We start from the raw sequence: 20705 nt of genomic DNA, 5'->3' as shown, positions 1-20705 counted from the left end.
CAGTGAGCTCCTGAAAGCGTTTGCCCTGGTGAAGATTGCCAAACAGATGCGAACAGGTCAGGGGACAAATTTCACCTCACAATTAAGAAAGGAGCTGTGTGACCTTCTAAGAGTCAAATCCTTGAAAACACTGAAATATCACCCCCCAAGCCTTGCTGGAACAGTTTAATAAGACTTTGAAGACAACGTTGTAGGAAAGTAAAGAGTTAAAAGCTGGACAAGTGGTCAGGCCAAAATTACAGGGAACAGGGTCAAGGCAAGGGCAAAGCTTGTTTCTGTTAATTGGTGTGAATATTAGTTAGAGTCTGTTATCTCTCTTCTTCTCCTTCCTTCCTGGCCATCTCTGCAGGGGATGAGTCTATCGCCATTCCTGTGCAAGGCCTTTTGGTGGGAAGAAAGCATTATCTTCCTTCTCCCCCTGGCATGCCTTTACTTCAAAGAATGTTAGTGTAAAATTAATAGGTTTTAAGGTGGTACCATTCCTACCCGCTGTATGGTAATCCTGTAAACAACAAACAGGGGCAGGTATAATTATATTCATTATGTAGTAGTTAATATTCATTTTATAGGTGTCAATGTAACCAAATAAGGGTCTATGGGAAGTTGCTGAAAATGTATACATTTACATACTGTTATGGATAAAAGAATTGTAGAGTAACCCCCTTGTTCCACACTCACAGCATCGAGGTGGAACGAGCAGGTAATAAAGGGTTCTGTCTCCCCAATCCACCCCCGGGACAACCTGTTTGATTATTTCTAACACATGCTGACGTTCATAGCCACTGATCCCTGACACTAGGACCAGCTGCTCCCACCTCTTCTGTTTGCCATCCCTGGCATCCACAGGCTTCTCCCCATTATTGTACGGGAGGCAGGCAAGGAGTGGGAAAGGGCACAGTGGAGTCAAGAATGGCAGGTACAGTGGCTGGAGAACAATATACAGATGATTTTTGGTCTCTAATCTACACCCTTGACTATCCAGCTGCTTGTCAACAAATCTCAATCTCTCTCTCTCTCTCTCTGAGTCACCCATATGGCTTGATAATGACACACACTGCATTTGACAAGAAAGAGGAACGCAGACTTTGGTATCTTCAGTATACTGCAGACACTTAATCGCACTGTAAATTTGCTTTCATAGCACAATGCTAAATACTCAGTATGTTTATCTTTGGAAAATAAGTAACAGTGATCTCTCCGCACTCCTCACGAAGTTAATCATTTAACATATTATTGGCAAAGGGATCAAGAAAAGTATAAGTAAATCTAGACTTATACAGCTAGCAAAGATTAAATGAGGGCTGGTAACAGTGAACAAAGAGCAACTGAACATATTAGCCTTACAGTGATAGCATACAACTGTAATATCAGGTAAGCTAGACCATTTAGAAGTTCTATTCTTGTAGCATACTGTATTATTTTTAACTTTGTAAATGCAGAGCAAGGGATAAGTGCTTAATCCAAATAAAAATATACAGACACAGACAGGGAGAAAATTTAATTTTTCTGTTCTATTTTGAAGCTTCAAAAATAAACTCTCTTTGCTGTAAAGCCTCAACTTTTTGTTATTACTTCTTTCTTTGGAACAAGATTGTAGCATGCCACTTGGCCAGGCTCTCCTGGGCCTCGGAGTTCCCCCTTGTACAAAGGACTTTCTGTGTTGCAGTAACCTGCGCTTATGTATTTACAATGCACACAATCAGTTCCCCAGTCCCTGCCCCAGGCACTCTAGGGGCTTGGAGGCTCAGCGTTGCTTGCCACTCCTGGCCAGCAGGCAGATCGACTCCCTGTCCTCCCCACCCTGCTTGGCCACACCCCTCCCTTTTCCTGGTTTCCTGAGCTGGCCTATATAACCTCCCTGGCAAGATAGCCGGCTGTTCCCCCTTTGCCTCATGAGTCAGGGCTCTGGCATAGCCTAATAAATAATAATAATAATAGTACGGTCAGCTGTTAGTTCTTGGCTCCGCTGACCTGCACTGCCTCAGCCCATCCCACTGGGATAGGGCCGACGGAGGCAGCTGAGGGGTTTACCACAAAGATATTGAAATATCTTCACTTCAGTAAAGTCAGTAACAGAAGCCACATTACTAGATATATCACTCTAGATATCCCTTCAATTTCAAAATTAAAAAGAAAAGTTGCAAACTTGCTAAGTGGTCATTAATTGTCCCTCAAGGCCATGCTGCAGCTGGGTCACCAGATAGCAAGCATGAAAAATCAGGACAGAGGGCCCAGGGTAATAGGCACGTATATAAGACAAAGCCCCAAATATCAGGACTGTCCCTATGAAATCGTGACATCTGGTCACCCTATGCTGTGGGGTGTTAGGCCTGATGTCCTAGCCAAATTCCTGTCTACCTAGCTCCCTCTTCAGTTTCAGTTAGATAAACCAGTCTTTTGCTGCCCTAAACCTCAATATAATATTGGTGTGTGCTGTTCAATAGCTTCTGCGTGCAATCAAAGGGCAGACTATTTATTAGTTGGTGGATCAACTTGTTTGTGAAGTGTACTGAGATCTTTAGAGAGTAAAGTAGATATGTAAATGGAAGGTGATCTCTGCACCTGCAGGGGATTTTTTTCCCTAAGGAATTATGAGTGAAATCTTGGCTCCAATGAAGTCAACAGTAAAACTCCCTTGACTTCAGGACGGTCAGGATTTCACTTTATTCTTCATAGCAAGCACTGATTTGCCTAGGCCTATGTTATGAGGTACTCTAAGAAATTATTTCAATGGGCTTTGGATCATGCTTAATCTAAGGTACACGTTAGGACCACAGAGAATATTGCTACTGGAGCAGTAAGTGTCGAGTTATTCACAGCCTTGGAGAGAGGGCTCCTTTTCCCTGAGCCTCACGGTGGTCCCTTGTCTGTATTCAGGCTGGAAGCCGGATTTGGGCAATGTTGCATAAATAACCAATAGTTCTCAATGCTGTCACATGTAATTTATCCCCATATGTACCCCCAAGGGAAAGCTGTGATTAATTTTAAAAATGAACAGATTTAATGAAAGTTCTCTAACTTTTTGAAGTTTAAAAAAAGTTATAAATACCGTAAAAGGGAGGAAACAGGCTCCAAGCCCTCAAAGTGAGATTCTGTTAAAATTACACATCTGGGAAATATTTACATTTTTATCCTACAGTTCTTATCCTAACTGATGAGGAATGACTGTCTTTTGGAAACAACATTTAAAAACATTTGACTTCTAAAACAATGTTTTTTGTCTTCATTTGCTTCTCTTAGAAGTTAACACTTCAAGGCTGAATTTATTACTGAATTTATATACTGAAGGTATATGCAGATCTGCTGCTGGTATAAGATATTCTACAACTCTAAATCCATTACAGGCTCCTTTTGACAAATGGCTTTTAAGAACAACTTATGTTTACTGCATCATTAGATGAATTTGCATCTACAGAAAATAAACTAAAATTTTTTTAAATGCCAGAAAAATCACATACAATATCAGAACTGCATAAGGAATTTTTATGTAATCTGGAGAAGGGCTTGACTTCTCATTTTATTCTGCAATATGTCATTCATATTGCCTCATGGTAGAAAAATACCATCTAAAACGAAGGTTGTAAGCATGATATTCCATTGAATGGTTCTACTACAGTCAGAAACTGGCCTAAATTTATATCCAATAATTTTATTCCAAAATGTTAAAGAAATGGCTTTCGGTTACTGTTGCAGCATTGACATTCCTTCCAGAAGTTTCCAAAACAACACGATGTAGAATATTAGTACACATCATTCCTCCTTGCTTATAGCCTTTCACCCAAGAACTTCAAAGCACTTTGCAAAAGAGCGTAAATATTATTAGCCCCATTTTATAGCCACAATAAGGACCGTAATGCATATGGTCCCAGTCCTGCAAGCTTTGTCAGATGAATAATTACTGCTTTTATCGTAAGCCACTTGTGCTTGTTTATGGTTATGTGCTTTGACATGTTGCAGATCATGGCAATAATTAAAGATAACTATTATTTTCTTTCCTCCTCCAAAATACAGTAAAGCCTGTAAATAAAGACAAACTTTGGGGCCAGTAAGAAAGGTCCTTGTTCGCAGCCTGTCTTTTCAACCAGATCCTTCAACTTAAATACAAAAATTGGCAGACTTAATTAAGACTTATGGGGCATAACCATTTCAAAGCCATAAATTCAGATTGCAGGAAAGTAACATAACTGTCTTAGTGAGCATCTCTTTTAAAAAAAGCAATGTCTCTCTCTGAGACCTAATTTATGTTCTTGATATGGAACTTTATACCGTAAATAGCTTTGTTTCTCCTCCCATGACTATACCTGCTGTCAGGAAAGAATTTCATTCTGATGTTTTCTGGTGTATGTGACTATTTAAAATGGAGTTCAATGCATATTCCAATGCTTAAGCTGCTATTCTATCCAAACCTACTGTAGCTTTCTGACATTATTCAAAATTCTGCAGAGCATTACACTTGTCTCCTATTCCCTTTAATCTTTGCTTTTTAAGGTCAGACTTGCAGGCTTTAAAGTACACACAGCTGTCCACATGCGCTCAGAGCCTTAAGCAGAATTACTGTTAAAAGAGGGGATAACAACAAAAGAGATCCTAAATTAATCTTTATTCTCAAAAAAACATTTCTAACATCCAGTTCTGAGGGCTCAATCCCGCAAGGTGCTAAGAACTCTAGCCTGGTCCAGCAAAAAGACTTTTATACATCTTTAGCTTTAAGCATGTGAACAGTCCCATTCATTTCAGTGGGAAAACCCATGTGCTTAACTTTAAACACATGCTTCAGTCTTTCAGTGGATCAGACCAAAATGCACAGCACTTCTCAGGATCATGGCTCTACTGGACAAGGAACCAAATCACAAAAACTACTGCAATTAGCACCATTGCTGGCATTTTCAACAGAGAGATCAAAAGCTTGATAGGCATGTAGACTGAACTACTTACAATATATATCCAAGTCTGGAGTCTCTCACTATTTGGTGTTTCTCTTGGTCTATAAAATTTTGTAGTTTTTGGTAGATTATTTTTTGTTTTAAAGCCCCAATTCATGGAATCATATGATTATATGAGGAAAAAAACATTTCTAGACTTTGCGGCTGCAGAGATAAGCATGGAAAGGTGAACCTTACGGGCTCAAAAAACAAATGAAAGGAACCTCAAATTTGTTATTTTAAAATCTCATGATTTTTAAGCCAGGCTCATGATCTTTTTGATGTGGCAGTGTGAGGTAACCCTGTCGTGTTTTAGTCCATGCTCAATCTGCTCTGTGGATAAAGAGAAGTCTTCTGTCTACAGGCCTACCAGCCCACCACACTCAATTTACTGAAACATAATAATCAAATAAAAAACCCTCCTCTTTTGAAATAAACATTTCTCTCTCTAATTTTAAGGGGGTTCTGGAGGTCCCTTTTTATGCAGTGGCCACCATTTTGTCCTGAGGATTGAGACAAAGCCCTCCAGAGCTAACACCATAAGCTGCTACAGCTTGAGTTTACAAGCTCTCCAACAAAAAACTCACATAGACCCATGCTGTGTGTGGATGAGGTCCAGAGGGAGGCATATTACAGACACTGACCCGAGGGCTGCAGGTGTCTGGGAGATTATTTTAAGAAAAAACAGCCATCACTAAACCTTTGTGTGCTTTACTACATCATCTGAAAAATGTGTTTAATAATGCTGCTTTGCACTTACATAGCATTTCCATCTGTAGATATAAAACCACTTTACAAAGGTGCATGAGCATTATCTTCCTCATTTCACAGTTGGCCTCACTAAGTACACAGGTCTGAAGTAATTTGAATGAGAGGCACTGTGTTTTAATGAATAAACTATGAGACTGAAATTATCAGCCAGTAGTTCTGTTCCCGCTCTACTACCCACTTTGGTTCCAATCTGGCACTGAGATCCACTGGGATGGACCCAGATAAAATCCAGCTGAAGTCAATGGGATTCAGCATAGGAACAGGAAGTGTATTAGTGAATCCTGATGCTGATTCAAGGCCTATCTATGTAATGTTGAGCAAGTCCATTAAACTTCATCACTTTTCCCATCTGGAAAAATGGGCCTGTGCACACTCCCCAAGGTCACTGTCTCTGATGGGCAGAAAGAATGACAAGGCACAAGAGATGAGGCCTTTTGGCTGCAACACTGTTAACGCCTCAGTAGTTCTCCTGCAATAACTCATATAGTACACGTCATGATTCCTTAATAGTTTCTCCTGGTGGAGGGCTGTTGCTACCTCCCAGCCCTCCACAAGTGGTCCCAGCCCGTTGCTGCGACCTCACCACCCTTAGAGGGCTGGGGAAAAGGGGGGTTTTCTCCTCATTGTACCAGACACAAAGAGCCCCAACTGCATCTCCCACCTTCTTTAGGGAGATCCTTTCCCCTAAATCCATTCCCAACTTCTGCAATAGGAGGAAACCAGACACCCCTGTGGAACAAGAATCTGCACTGGATACCTGTCACCAGGTGTCAGAATCCCAACCAGGGCACTTAGGGCCAAGGTTCAGAGCAAAAGCAAACCTGAGGCTGGGAGTAGCCAAGGACTTCACAGTCAAGTCCAAGGCTAGGGTCGATACCGAGGGTCAGAGTCAGGTTTCAAGGTCCAAGTCAGGAGGCGAAATCCAAGCCGTGGTCAAGCCAGGAATTCAAGAGCAAGGAGCAGGAACAGTCGTGGCAGCTACAGAAGATCCATACGGTTTCCTGGACATTCCCTGGACCACCCTTTGTGTTTATCTAGGGCAGGGAACTGATCTGGAGCCATGGTATGCTCTCTGTCAAACTCTTCAGGCAGAACATCCCCATGTCTGTGTCCACAGCAGGTCATGGGAAGTGGAGTGCGAATTGGTTACCTGTGCTGCTGCGTGGAACCAGGAGATGTCAGCTGCCCAGTAGCTCTATAGGCCTAGGTTCTAGACCCAGGGGGCCTCTCATCAGTAAATAGCTTGTCTGTCTCCCCACACCCCCGGATGGGTTCTCAGATAGGGGGCGGGGAATTGTTAACTAACAATCGGCCAAAAATATACCTGTTGCCTGGCCAGAGAAGTGAACCCCATCATTTCCTGACTAACTCAGATACCAAATACATTATTGTTGGTAGGTAATCACCAATCTTTCCCACTTCCGATAATTTGGGTATCTTCTGGCCTTATCACACCTTCTGCTGCAGCATTTCAAATCTGTTTGCAGTCAGCCCGTGAAAAGGTCCTGGATCTCCCCTAAATCTCCCAGTCCTCTTACGAATAAGTCAACATACTTAAAAATCTCAAGCAGTTTTCACCAAGATGTACAATAATGATTTCAGGTGGCTGCTTCCTGGCTGCTCCTCTTGCCATGTCAACTCACGTTTGCCTTGGCCCAGCGCTGAACCTGCAAGGGAAGCAACTGTTCACCTATGCGCCCAACGCCAATAAATGAAAACACTGGCTTTCATGACACATTCCCATGCTCCTCAGAGCGTCACCCTTCATCCATTCCAACTCAGAGGTGATTCAACACCGAGGCCTAGCAGTGAGCTTCCAGAAGGAACTTGCCACCTGCCTGTGGGTCAAATGCACAATATTATGCCCACATCTCCAGTCACCAACTTGTGACCCATTCATGTGATCCTAAAGGAAGGGATAAACACCTTTCACCTTCGAAAGGTAGGACTGGACTGCCTGAAGTCTGATAAAAATAGTATTCACCATTGCTATTTTTCCTCCCTCCCCTTTGTCACCAGAGAATCTCTTCTCTATTTTTTTTTATATAATCTCGGTTTTTTAAACAATTTACTTCCTACCCTTGCAAGTTCCCTCTTGCACGAAGCAAAGTCTCTACCTACTGTATATTTCAAATTTTGTGCTGTAAAGTGATTTTATTCTACAGATCAAAGGACACAAAAAAATAAGACACCACAGTTTTTTTTTAAAGAGACATTTTAAAGTTCTATCATCTCAAATAGTATTTATTCAAGTAGATCAACATTCAGAAAATGTTCTAACTGTGCATCAGATTTAACACTAAAAATACGAAAGCATTTGGATTCCTCTCTTTTTTTTGGAGTTCTGAGGGGATAAAAATCAACCCTATAATGGTTACACAACACAGGCAGTAGATATAGAGTGTTTCAACCTCATCTATGGAGAAATTATCACCCTCCATTAAAAAGGCTCATAGCTGCGAAGACACGCTTAGAACCCTAGTTCTCTTGCCTCTACTAGTTGAGCTAAAGGAAGCCCTCTGTTAGATGACTTCTATAGAATTACTCCCCCTTTGTAAGCTGAACTGGTGAACAGAAGGAAACATTCATATTCATGTAAACCCAGATCCTGACAACACTTCTACACATGCTTAATTACAAGCATTTAAGCAGCCCCACTGGGACTGTTCCTGTCATTAAAGTTAAGGACCCTCCTTAAGTGTTTGCAGAATTGGAGCTTTATAGTGCCCGCCTGCAACTCCCACTGAAATCAGTGGATGCCAGACTGGACAGAAAACTAACCACAACAAAACTCAGTAACTTATTACAACATACGCTTCAAATATATGGTAGCCAATGCATGAGCTGTGGGAAGATTGAACAGACAGCCAGTTTTGTACCAGGAGACAAAGAAACATTAGCCAAAAGTCAACAATCCAAATCAGGCTAATTTTTAATTACCTTTAACTCAATAATAGATTGACAAATTTTCTTCAAAGCAAAAATGCACTGGTTTTCCTACATAGTATGTGAAGTTCTTTTTAGACTAAATCAATTTTCCAAGCCAAAGTTAGGGAAATGAGGGAATGCTAAGCGCAGGGCTTTATTATGAAATCTTAAATATGAAAAGGCTAATATCTCTGTATAGTGTAGTTGGCAGATTTTAAAGGGGCCCATTAGATCATCTAGTCTGAACTGCTGCATAAAACAGGCCAAAGAATTTTACCCAGTTAGACCTGTACTGAGCCCAATAACTCATGTTTGATAGAAGCACATCTTCCTGAAAGGCATTCCAGTCTTGATTTAAAGACATCAATATACAGAGAACACACCACTTCCATTGGTAGTTTGTGCAAATGGTTAATCATCTGCACTGTTAGTATAGAGCAGTGGAATCAAGAACTACGTTTGTGGGCCAAATCTTTCCAATTGAGATAGTTAAATTACATGTGCATCTTCTGCAGAATGTTAGCTGGCAGCTTTTACACTAGGCACTCACTATTTCTAGCACTCATTGGTGCAAACAGAGAAAGTCAAAATTCACTGTATTTCCAGTTTTGATCAAAAGAATGAGCTGAATTTTTACAGCCATTTTTGATAAAAAATTGTTGCATTTTTGACCCACTTTTGAGTCAGCAGTAAAATTTCAAAATTTGAAATTTCAATGAAAAAGTATGAATTTTTTGCAAAAAATTTCATGACAAATGTACCCTTTTTTCTACAAGCTCCAGTTTCAAGTAACGTATATAAACCAATGTTGTGCTGAATCTGCTGCAGAGAGCTCGATACAATGGCTCACTGGGTTTTTAATGCTAAAATGTAATGATGGCAGCTTAAATGTCAATGTTAGCATTTCACTGCTATTATTTTAGTAGATCGGATGGCAAAAGGTGTAGGAATAAAACCCATATGGTAGAAATTGGGAGTTGCTGCAGAAAGGGAAATGAAGAAAGACAGAGAGAAGGAGAAAAACCAAGGGAGAAGGGGAAAGAAGAGGAACTAAGGATGTAAATAGCAATCGTCATAAAGACAAACATTTTCCCACTGATTATTGCTGGATGTGCAAAAAGGTCCCTAATGATAATAACTAAAAGTTTCATTGCTAAATAAAGGACATATTCTTGCCTTAATCTTTGTGTAAACTCCCACTGAGGTTAGCAGATGTTATGCTGTAGGCTAGGGACAGTATGTAGTCCTGAACTGAGCCCATGGACCGTAATTAAAAATGCACATGGTCTTTATTTCTTTACAAATAGACTAATCATTGTTTTTCTTTGTCTAGCATTAAACATTTTTATTTTACACACACACATGAATGATCAGTTATACATCCTTGGGTGGTGTTTTTTCTAATAACTGTCTCTCTGACTTTTTTATTCTTAATTATTATTCCTCCAATCCTCCTCCTGAAGATGCCATAGAGGAGCCTTCTCCTCTATCTGACACACTCTTTCCTCTACCCTTTTTCTCTTTATATCCATCTTCATTCCCACAACAAAGAGAAACATCAATGATTTTGACTCAAGAGAGTCACTGAGGGTAAAATTTTCAAATGTGCCAAGTCCCACTGAAAATCAAAGGAGACTGGGAACTTGTGAAAATTTTACCTTTAAGGTTTCTCTGATTGACTTGCTTGAATTTTCTACCTATCTATGTTACTCTGTACAAAATTCATTAAAAAGAATTGAGACTTAATTTTTCTTTAAAAAAAAAAGAATTTGGTCCTCTCCATGGAATGAGTTTAGTACCATGGTGTAGCTCAAAGAGGGGAAAAAATACAGAATGCAGTTCTTTATAATGAAATCATTATTTTCCAATAGAAAAACGCTGCTATGGATTCCGTTCAATTCCTAGACAGCATAGGCCTGATCCAAAGTCCAATGAAGTCAGAAGGAATCTTTCCATTTAATTATTTAAATTATGATGGATTATTTGCACCCAAGCAACACAATTATACCAAAGTAAATATGTAGTGTAGACCAAGATTGTGTATTTTAGTGCCCAGAAACAATCAAGGACTTTCATTATATTGCACTGTAACTAGATGTTAACTATATTCAAGTTCACTGTAAGAGATCTCTTCTGGAAACATACTGTTAGATTTTAGTTTAACAGTTTTTAGGCTTTTTATACTACCTATACACTGCTGCCGTGCTACCCCTAACTCTCCCTCCCACAAAAAAACCCAAAAAACAACCCATTAGCAAGGCCGGAGCTGATAAATTGCAGGTTTGATCTAATCTGCAAGCCTCATATGCTCAGCAGATAGATTCTCCAACTGATTTTTAATAGGAGGCTGATATTGTATCTGAATGAAGCTAAAATAAATAAAACATATGAAATACAAGATACTTATTCATATAGTGTGTTCAAAAGGAATGTGGAGTAATGTGAATAACATCATTAATGATGGAGAGAAGGAAAAAAAACAGTTGTCCCTGTAGGATGATGTCATTTTCCAATTTTATACTTGGAATACAAAATACCATTTTAACCAAAGTTCATAATTTCTTTAACAGTTTAGGACAAACTTATTTTGACTCTCACTGGTTTCTATTTCAAAGTCAATGGGGAGAAAAAACTACCAGCTAAACATACCTTGCCTTATAAGATTATAATGCTGTATTTAGTTGGCAAATTCAATAAGGTTTTTGTTTTGTTTTTTAAATCAAAAAAGCTGAATCAAATTTTCTAATATGAATAAGCCAAGGATTTAAGAAAGAAAAGCCTATTTAATGAAAAACAAATGGCATTTAAAACTTAATAGCCTTGAGGCCTAATAGCAAATGTCAAGTTATTTATTTAAAAATTTTTTTTTAATAATCACAGTCACCGTTATGTGTAAAGGGAGCCATTTTTAATGAAATGGGTGCTACTTATACCAGCCTGACTCTCTGAAGACTACTGGCTCTAATGGAAAACGAAAATACATATGCCTGGAAGCAATATAATAAACACAATAAAAATCAATGAAGGAAAGAGAAACTCTAGAACTTAATACTGTCAGTATCTTTGCAGTTCTTCATGCTTCATTGCAAAAAGTTCCATTGGTTATAAATCCCACAGCTTGCACGTAAGCCCATGGACATCAACTACTTTTGCCTGCTGTCCCAACAACCTTCATGTTATATTTCTCAACAGAACCAGTACGGGCAGCAGTTAATGTTTCACTAGAGTACACAATACGTGCATACTAATGACAACTTTAATTGATATGGTTACATCAAAATGGAGGTAGTATTGACCTTAGTGGCCAATAACGGTTTCTTTTAAGATCAGTTTTATCTTTGTTAGAATTACAGCACTCTCTTTATTACCTAAAAGGATAAATATATTTGGTGACCCTCACTGAATAGATATGGGAGGCTGCATATGAATGATTATATAATATGAGGAAATTTTCAAAATTAAGCACATGCAGTTATGGACGTGTCACTCACTTGCACAAATGCAGTCTTCCACCAGTTACTTGCTGAGACTCTGAAAGAGCTAGCAATGTGTGAGTTGTGCACCAAATCAAATACTGGTATCTGTGACTAATTAGCCAACTAACTGGCCAAGTACAAGTACAAATACTTGATTTACACACATCTTGTACATGCAAAGATCTTAGGCAGGCATAATTATGGCCCTGATCCAGCAAAGCACTTATGCACTTTTTCATATGCTCAAAGCTAAGCGGATGCAAAAGTGCTTTGCTGGATCAGAGTCCAGGGGTAAGATCCTGTCTGGAGCCACTGACTTTAGTGGGGCCAGGATTTCACCCTATATACCCAACTGTGAAAATCTGGTCATGTAAATATCATATATCTTCATATTGCTCTACCTGACATGGTTAAAAGAACTGGCTGGGTCTTTTAAAACAGGTTGTGTCATGGTTAGGAGAGAAATTACTATCACCGAGATTCGATCTAGTATATTTCATTCACGATATGTATACAAGTCCTGTTCACCTTGAACAAGGAGGGCAAACAGCAAGAGCAGGCTCAACAGAGACAATTCAACCTTCAATGAAGCCCCTGTGTTTCCAACCCTTCATCAGCTTCTCCTCTTTCTAACTCTTAGCCCTCCTTCTAGCATTTCGCGTTGGCTGTGCATACCTCTTGAATTTGTGGAGGCTGACTCCACTTCAAGGCATGGCCCCCCGCTCTGTCTCCCCCACCCCCGAGGCCCTGTCCACACTCCACAGTCACTCCACCCCAGGCCACGCCCCAGTCAGCCCCCTCCCATGAGGTCCCCCCATCCATGCTGCTTGCTCCTATCGGCCACCCCCGCTCTATTTTTTCCTGCCCCGCCTCCTCCCCAAGACCTCCCTGCCTGCAACTTGCTCCTACAGGGAGTGGGGGCACGGGAAGAAGGAGGATTGGGGGTGGCAAGAGGCGGTGCAAGGGCAGGGCCTCAGGGGCAGCTTCTGGTGGTGGCAGCTGTTTGGGATGGCTTAGCATCCCCAAGTCTTTTATACCCGCCGCCACTGACCTTTCAGCTTGGCCAGACAACCACATTAGCCCAAAACCTCCATTCCTGCTAATACACAGCCTATTTTTTCTCTTTACTGAGTATCTTTGGCCCTTTTGAAATCCTCTACTCTGGGATAATCCATACAAGAGTACATGCTCAGCCCAGGTTCCTTTAACAGCTGATTAGACATGCCTACATGAGCTACTCCTGGGGGAATTCTGTGCCAAAATATTAAATTATGTGCCCAATATTTTAAAATTCTGCATATTTTATTTGTCAAAATAACGCAATATAATCATGCCAGTTTCCATTATTTTGGTAATTTATTTCAACTACAATCCAATGGATGGGATGGGAATGCGAGTGGGGAGCACTGGAGGAAATTCCCAAGCCCCCCTTTTGTCTAGTAGTGATGTAGCTCAGTTTGACCCTTTATTTCTAGTTATTAGTCAACAAATATATGCAGCCATACGCTCAGTATTACATCACAGGCAACTGCAGAGGAAGTGAGGGATGAGGGAAATCAAACTCATAACTTGTATTGGCTACTGACATCTCCATAAAGGTCAATAGTAAATAAGTTCATGGAGCACATTTTGAAAGGAACATTTTTCAGTCCAAAAACTCAGACCAGTTCTAATCACTGAAGCACTATAAGCATTTATAAGGCCATACTGCCATTTGCAATAAGGTTCCTTTACACCACTCTGCTAATGTAAAGAAGCCTTAAAACGTTTACAACCGTTTTATTCCTGGGGGAATTCACTAAGAACAATGGGAACAATTCATTAAGCAGGAAAACTGCTATATTCTGCTCTGCCTGAGGAGACAGAGCCTGCCCCACACCTACCTCTTCAGAAACACCCTGAAGCCCTGCCTCTCCTCGCCCATTGTGCCGTAAAAGCAAGTGAGAAGGACAGAGCCTTGCTCGCATGCCCAGCCTGCCTCCCCCTGGTGGTGACTGACGTCTCCCCATGCACGCACACCCAGGTCCCCGCCCCCAGCCACTGCTGGTGATTTATGTCTCCACCGGCTGTTCTAGACACCCAAACTGATGCAGCCATGCTGCCGGGGAGGGGCTCATGACCACTTTTGCAGCTTTCCCATCAGAAGTCATTTTTCTGTGGAGAAGCAAAGAAATCTATGGGAGACAAGAATTCTGCCTGCACTCAGTGGCACAGAATTCCCCCAGGAGTAAAGAGTCAGCTATTATTGAATACTGTCAAGTAACTTCTGCTAGGTCTCCCTAAGTGAAATTATTTTTATGAAAAGTCAAGTTCTTTATCTCAATAATTCAAAATCATTCATTTCTTTAGTACCTTTGCCAAAACCACACTATGGCAAATTAACATGATTATTTTATTTTACTAAAGAAAAACACTATTTGGATGGGTTTGCCCAATCAATTGTGGTAAGCAACTAAATTAAAGAAGTTTAAAATATGCGGCGTAAATCAATGGAGTTTCAATGGCATCAAACTGGAGTAAGATAATGGACACTCAGTCTTATTATTTCTAATCCTCAGAAAGCTGATTTCACCACCAACAAAATAGAACTACATATGGTACTCACCTCTGCAAAACTTTTCTTGCTGAGTCACTTTTTTAAAATAAGTGTAAACCTGTACTTCTCAAGTATTCTGAAATTACAATGACAACCCACTAAACTGCTCCATACACTTTTACAGACAACCAGATGAATCTTTTCTTCTAATTACCTCAGTTCTGTGATGTGGAATGCTAAAAAGCAGGCAATTTCAGCATTAAATAAGTGATTAAAATGCCCCATTTGACACCAAATGCTACCATCATAAAAACAAACAAAGGAATCTAAAGTGCATTTCCACTTTCTGAATATCCAAATCATCTCTAAAAGCCATGAATCTCAGATCCATGTGAAAACAGGAGTTTGGTCACTTTTTTGCACTATTATATTATTCAGCATCAAAATTGTTCAATAGCTGAAGACACCAAAATGCTAGTTGGCCCCATTAAGGGCCAGATTTTCAAAAGGGCTAATACACTTTTCATATACCTGACTGTTGTATTTGCAAACACTGATATATATGCACACACACCAGTTTTACATGAGCCCTTTGGAAAATCTGGCCCAAACTAGCCCTCTGGCAGAAGGATTCTTTGTAAACTCAGTAGTAAACTAAATGGCAGGCTTGTTCTTGAAACATCCATGTAGAGCACTAGACTGATGTGAATGTAAAAGGAGATAGTGACATTCTATCTCAATTATTTTGGTGATTGTGACATTCTCCCTGCAAAACGGTTCAGTTCACTAAGTGATTTGCTTCCATATAAAAAGCAATTAAAAACATTAAATTAACTTAACTAAATGCAACACTAAAATATTGGGTGGCAACACTGCAATGGGACTACTTGCATAGTCTAGTCTTAAGAGGAAAGGCTGAGAGAACTCAGCCCTCTTTTCCTAATAGCTCAATTTCACTCCCATTAAAAACCAATGGGAGATTCATAGACTTTAAGGTCAGAAGGGACCATTATGATCATCTAGTCTGACCTCCTGCACAACACAGGCCACAGAATCTCACCCATCCACTGCTTTAATAGACCCCTAACCTATGATTGAGTTATTGAAGTCCTCAAATCATGGTTTAAAGACATCAAGGAACAGAGAATCCACCATTGGCTAATAATGTAGATAATTATACATTTTATCCTAATATAAAAACCAAACTGTCCATTTAAAGTCAACCTACCAATCATCTCAAGATGTCAGTTTGTAAATATCATTTATTTGTATTAATGATTTTCAGCATTGTCTGCAGTTAAGAAATCTTTGTAAAGTGTTTATAATAAGTCATAGTAATCAAACTTATTTATAAGAAGATTTTTCAGGGTTAGGATTGGTTAGATGATGGGAGACTCATTTTGGAGGGATCAGTGTTTCTAGAATTGGACATTAGTTCAATTTGTAAATTGTAAAGTGTTTCTTACACATTCTGTATTTTTTGCCCAGAATTATGGATGTCGGGGGTGTTTTTTTTATACTAAATCAAAATAAATAAATAGTAAGAAAATTGGCAGCAAATCTCATGTTCTTTAATTAGAGGGCTGTCTCTTTGATCCAGGGACTACTGTTCATAGAGACCTGGCCAATCTAATTTCAGAAAGAGCAGAACATGATATTTTTGGTGACCAAAAAAGGGGGCGGGGGCGGAATGAAGAACATTCCATCTCTTAGTCTAGTTCACTGAGTGGATGAAGACATATGCTCTTCTTAAAGCTAGAAATGTGCAGTGCTGTTTTAATTGTAATATGAGGGATTAAATACTGTCCTTTGCTGTTAGTGGGCATGGAAGTTGATTCTGTTTAGAGATGCAGCAAAGAGCACCCACAGTACATCACTCCAGACTGCCCTGTCAGATCCTATCCTGCCAGGATTCCTGGATCAGAAGATATGCTAGGCCATGCATCTGTTCTGCCTCTTTGCAATAGCCAGGCCAAGATTTGCCCCTCCAACCCATTTATAACTATATTACAAATGAGTGTATGTAGAACCCTTTGAGTAGTTTGGTCCAGAAGGGATGCACAGCTTCTTGTTGAGAAGACTGGGCAGTAATTCTGTTTTCAGATAGCTCAGTTCATCTCTTGGGCCATATGCAATCTCCAGCCATGGAAAGAAGAAAAGAGACACCTGCCAAATCAAGAAAATGAGAGAACAGAGTACTGTGTTTGCAATCCACACATTGTTTATGTATCACAGGCATTAACACTGTCTGACAACCTATTATGGGCATACTGCATGTGGCTCAAAACGTACAAGCAATTCCCATCCATCGGAGATAGTATGCTAAGATCAACTTATTAACCTCTCTTTACAAACACCAGACTTTTTTGGGGGGAGTGCGGGGAAGGGGGGGAGCAAACAAAAACTAATAGGTGTCCTCTTGCCTCTTGACACTGCACAGGATCTATGATGCTAAACAAGACTGATTGTAAAACATGCTTAATATCAGAAGTTTGGCAAAGACTGAAAGCATATTATGAGCTTGCATTTGCACCCTGAAGTGACTCCATGTCCACATCTGGATCCATTAGCAGTAGATGAATCCCTGACCTCAAACTTGTGTAGATGTACCTCCGTTGGAAGAGGTTTGCTCTGCCATGAAGAAACTGTGAAGGGGGCATGTTGCCAGATCCGACGGCATAATGCCTGGACTTCTCAGGTATGCCATAGAGCCACTAAGAGTAGCATTATGCAAATTTTTTGCCCTGGCTGGACTACAGGGAAGGTACTAGCAGAGTGGAAGGAATGGATCATAATCCTGCTCTATAAGGTGATACACACAGTGTGCAGTAGCTATAGGACAATAACTCTGCTTTCTGTCCTGGAGCAGTCTTCAGACATGTTCTACTCATCCAGCTCCAGTCTCTCCTTGTGAAATACAGTGACCCGGAGCTATTGGGCTGCACTGCTAGGCAATCTACGATGGATATTACACTTGCTCTCCGTCTTTTATCTAAGATCCACTGTGAATTTAACCGGCCTTTGACAGCAACATACATAGTCCCAAAGGCACCCTTCAATTCTGTCAATACAGCTGCCTTGTGGAATGCCTTATGATGCATCAGTGTTCCCAACAGCCTCCTGAGGCTAATTCAAGATCTACATAATGACAATGGGGCATAGGTGCGTTGGGGAACCCAGAGGTCCAACAGGTTTCACAATAAATCAAGGCTGAAACAGCGATGTGTCCTGGCCCAAGTCCTGTTCTGCTGCAAAATGGATTGGCTCCTTGAAAATATCTCCACAAACACCAATCTGGATTACACAGACTGGGTTGTCCTCTCTGGCCAGACACAAATTATCTCAAAGATGCACTGGACAGCTTCCAGCATGAAGCAGCTGCTCTTGGGTTAAGGGTTTCTTGGGCAAAAACAAATATCCAGAGTGTTGGCCCAAAAGTTGTGATACAAGACATCTGTGCTTCTGGTCAAATGGTGGAAGTAGTGGATGACTTCAATTATCTAGGCAGATAGTCAACAAATGAGCACAGTCAGCCAGACATCCTAAAGATAACTGGTTTAGCAGCCTGAGCCATGGAGGACCAACATAGGGGTCTGGAGCCAAAAGAAACTATATACAAAAGTACAGATTTATCAAACCTGAATACTTCTGATCCTCTTATATGGATCTGAAACATGAATGTTGCTTAAACAAGGCATCAGGAGGATGAAGGCAATTCATATGCATTACTAGCGGCAATCACTGGGTAGAAGATGGTTTGACTTTATCAGTAAGAGGGACGATCTTGAGAGGACTGAAGTTATCATCAGTGGCCACCGCCAACTGGCCCTTGTTTGGTCATGTTGCCTGGCTCAGAGACAGAAGTCCCCACATATTGAGTTCTGAAGACTGGACTGGAGGTCAAGAGGGGGCACTACCCAGTCACAGACTGGCAGCGGTCATGCGGTCACCCATGATTAACCTGGCCAGACCAGATCAGTAATAACCCTAGGGAGCTCTTAGACACCTGGAATATAGTTGTACAGTGTGGTCATGGACTCTCAGCACTAGAGACCTCTGCCATCCAAGCATATTATTGTTGTTGTTGTCGTCTTGCCTTCAACATGATGCTAACAAATATATGTATGTACTTTAAATAAGTATGGAGCAAGAGCTGTGAGATGTGAAGATGAGCATTAATTGTACAGAGATTTTCAGAGAATACCACAGATACTGGTATCTACAAAACCAGCTCTCCTTGCCCAGGTATTTCATGTATCTAGTATTCCAGTGGAAATGTAATTTGATGTCTTTTGAAAACAGCTCTTCACTATGACTTTAAATTATTCCCCATGGGGGACCATTTTCCTCCAACACACATTGTTTACTATTTCTGCTGCTTCCAGCAAGCTGCTTGATAGATGCTTATGAAGATGATAAGCTCTACAATGCACATTTTTCTATGGCTGAAGACAAAATTCTCTGCTTCTTGGCATAGTTTCCCAACTGATCATGATTCCTAAAGAATTCATTACTATGTAGTGCAGTGATCTATATTTCTGTCAAATCATGTTATTTACAACTTATGGAGAATAAAGAGAGATATTTCAATGTACAAATCACATACTACACTACAGGAATGTTTTCTGCTCTCCTTTTTCCCTCTAATGACCTTGGTGTCCTTACACCTAAATGACAACGGTGGTCATTAACTATCACCAGACTTGAAACAGGATTGGCAAGAGTATAATAAAACACTCATAGCACAAGTGAATGCATTCAGAGATCATGGTGATAGCCTTTTAAAAACATAGACAGACAGAGTTAGAGCACTTTGGGCTTGGAGCTCTACTAATGAGAAGTATTATGTAAGACTAAGTATTATTATACTGTTATAATTTTTCCTTTTATTGGACTTTTTGCTGTATTATTATTATTTGTATTAAACTAGCAGCTAGAGTCCCAGTCCAGTGATTCATGAATGAATCCTCTGGCCCATGCTACCTCTGCACACTAAAAAAAACAAAAAAAGAAATAACTTGCATTTTAAAAATTCTCTAAACTCTCCAAGACAAATTCCCCATCACAGCTCTGAAGTACCTAAGCAGGAACAAAAGGAATACATTCTTAAAAATTGAAATATAAAGACTTAGTAATGACTTGAAGGGTACATCTACATTAAGGTGGCACAGCTATGGTGCTGCAGATGTGCTGCCATAGTGTAGACACTTCCTCCATCAACAGAAGAGGCTTTTCTGTAAATGTAAGTAATTGAAGAGGTGGTAACTAGATTGACAGACAAATCCTTATAGCAACCTAGCTACATCCACACCTAAGGTTAGACTGACCTAACTATGGTGCTCAGAGCATGAAATTTTTCACAGCTCTTAGTGACGTAGCTGGATCAACCTAAGTTTTAGGTGTAGACCAGGCCTAATACTTCAGCACTGTATGTTGACCCTGCTGTTTCCAAAGGCAACAAAATTTCATGTCTCAGCATTGCTGCATAGCTATATTCATAATTAATGATCATATCCAACACTCTCAGTTGGATTCTTCCTGATTTCCAAACAGTATCTTCCGTTTGTGCTTTCCCTATCTTAAAAAGTATAGTTTGCTTTGCTACAGAACTAAAAAAACCTTTTGGTTATACAGTATGTGTGTGTGTATGTAAGATTCCCTACTTTTATAGGCATGAATAAACTATATGTTTTTATAAATTTGGTTATGACTGATTCACTCAAAATATATTCATGCTGACAGAATAAAGCAATTTCCTACCATTTATTTAACTAGTGAGAGTTCTAATTAAAAACAAAACAAATAATTTTTTTCAACATGATTTTCACAAACTCCATTTCTGCAGTCTCAAAGAAAAATTGAGACTATTCCTCCCTAACACAGACCTCCTAATTGCCATCCACAACTTTTCTCATCTCCTGAGTAAATTGCTACGATGATTAGGGCTACTCCTTAAGTATGTAGCTGTCTGCTGCTTCGCTGGTGTGAATCTTCCTGAGCACATAATTACAAAGTTCAAGACTAATTACTTCCTGTTCAGCTTTAGGTGCCATTCAAGCTTCTGAGGATAAT

The 20705-nt window shown here is 40.1% G+C and overlaps 1 protein-coding gene across 8 annotated transcripts in view; it reads right to left on the bottom strand.

Moving 5' to 3' along the window:
- TPK1 (thiamin pyrophosphokinase 1) overlaps positions 1–20705 on the bottom strand; it is a 448492-nt gene that overhangs the window by 377156 nt on the left and 50631 nt on the right. For 3 of the 8 annotated variants that reach the window (XM_067550351.1, XM_067550358.1, XM_067550352.1), the window contains exon 3: positions 7248–7360. The exons of the other annotated variants lie outside the window; for them this stretch is intronic. In XM_067550351.1, the coding sequence (XP_067406452.1) occupies positions 7248–7326 (79 nt within the window). In that variant the 5' untranslated portion in view covers positions 7327–7360. The remainder of the gene's footprint in view (positions 1–7247; positions 7361–20705) is intronic. 8 annotated transcript variants of the gene reach the window in all.

This window comes from Emydura macquarii, unplaced genomic scaffold (genome assembly GCF_026122565.2).
Source record: "Emydura macquarii macquarii isolate MOO-44397 ecotype Brisbane River unplaced genomic scaffold, CSIRO-AGI_Emac_v2 contig_1263, whole genome shotgun sequence".
NCBI lineage: Eukaryota > Metazoa > Chordata > Testudines > Chelidae > Emydura > Emydura macquarii.
This window is presented reverse-complemented; position numbering and strand designations above follow the sequence as displayed.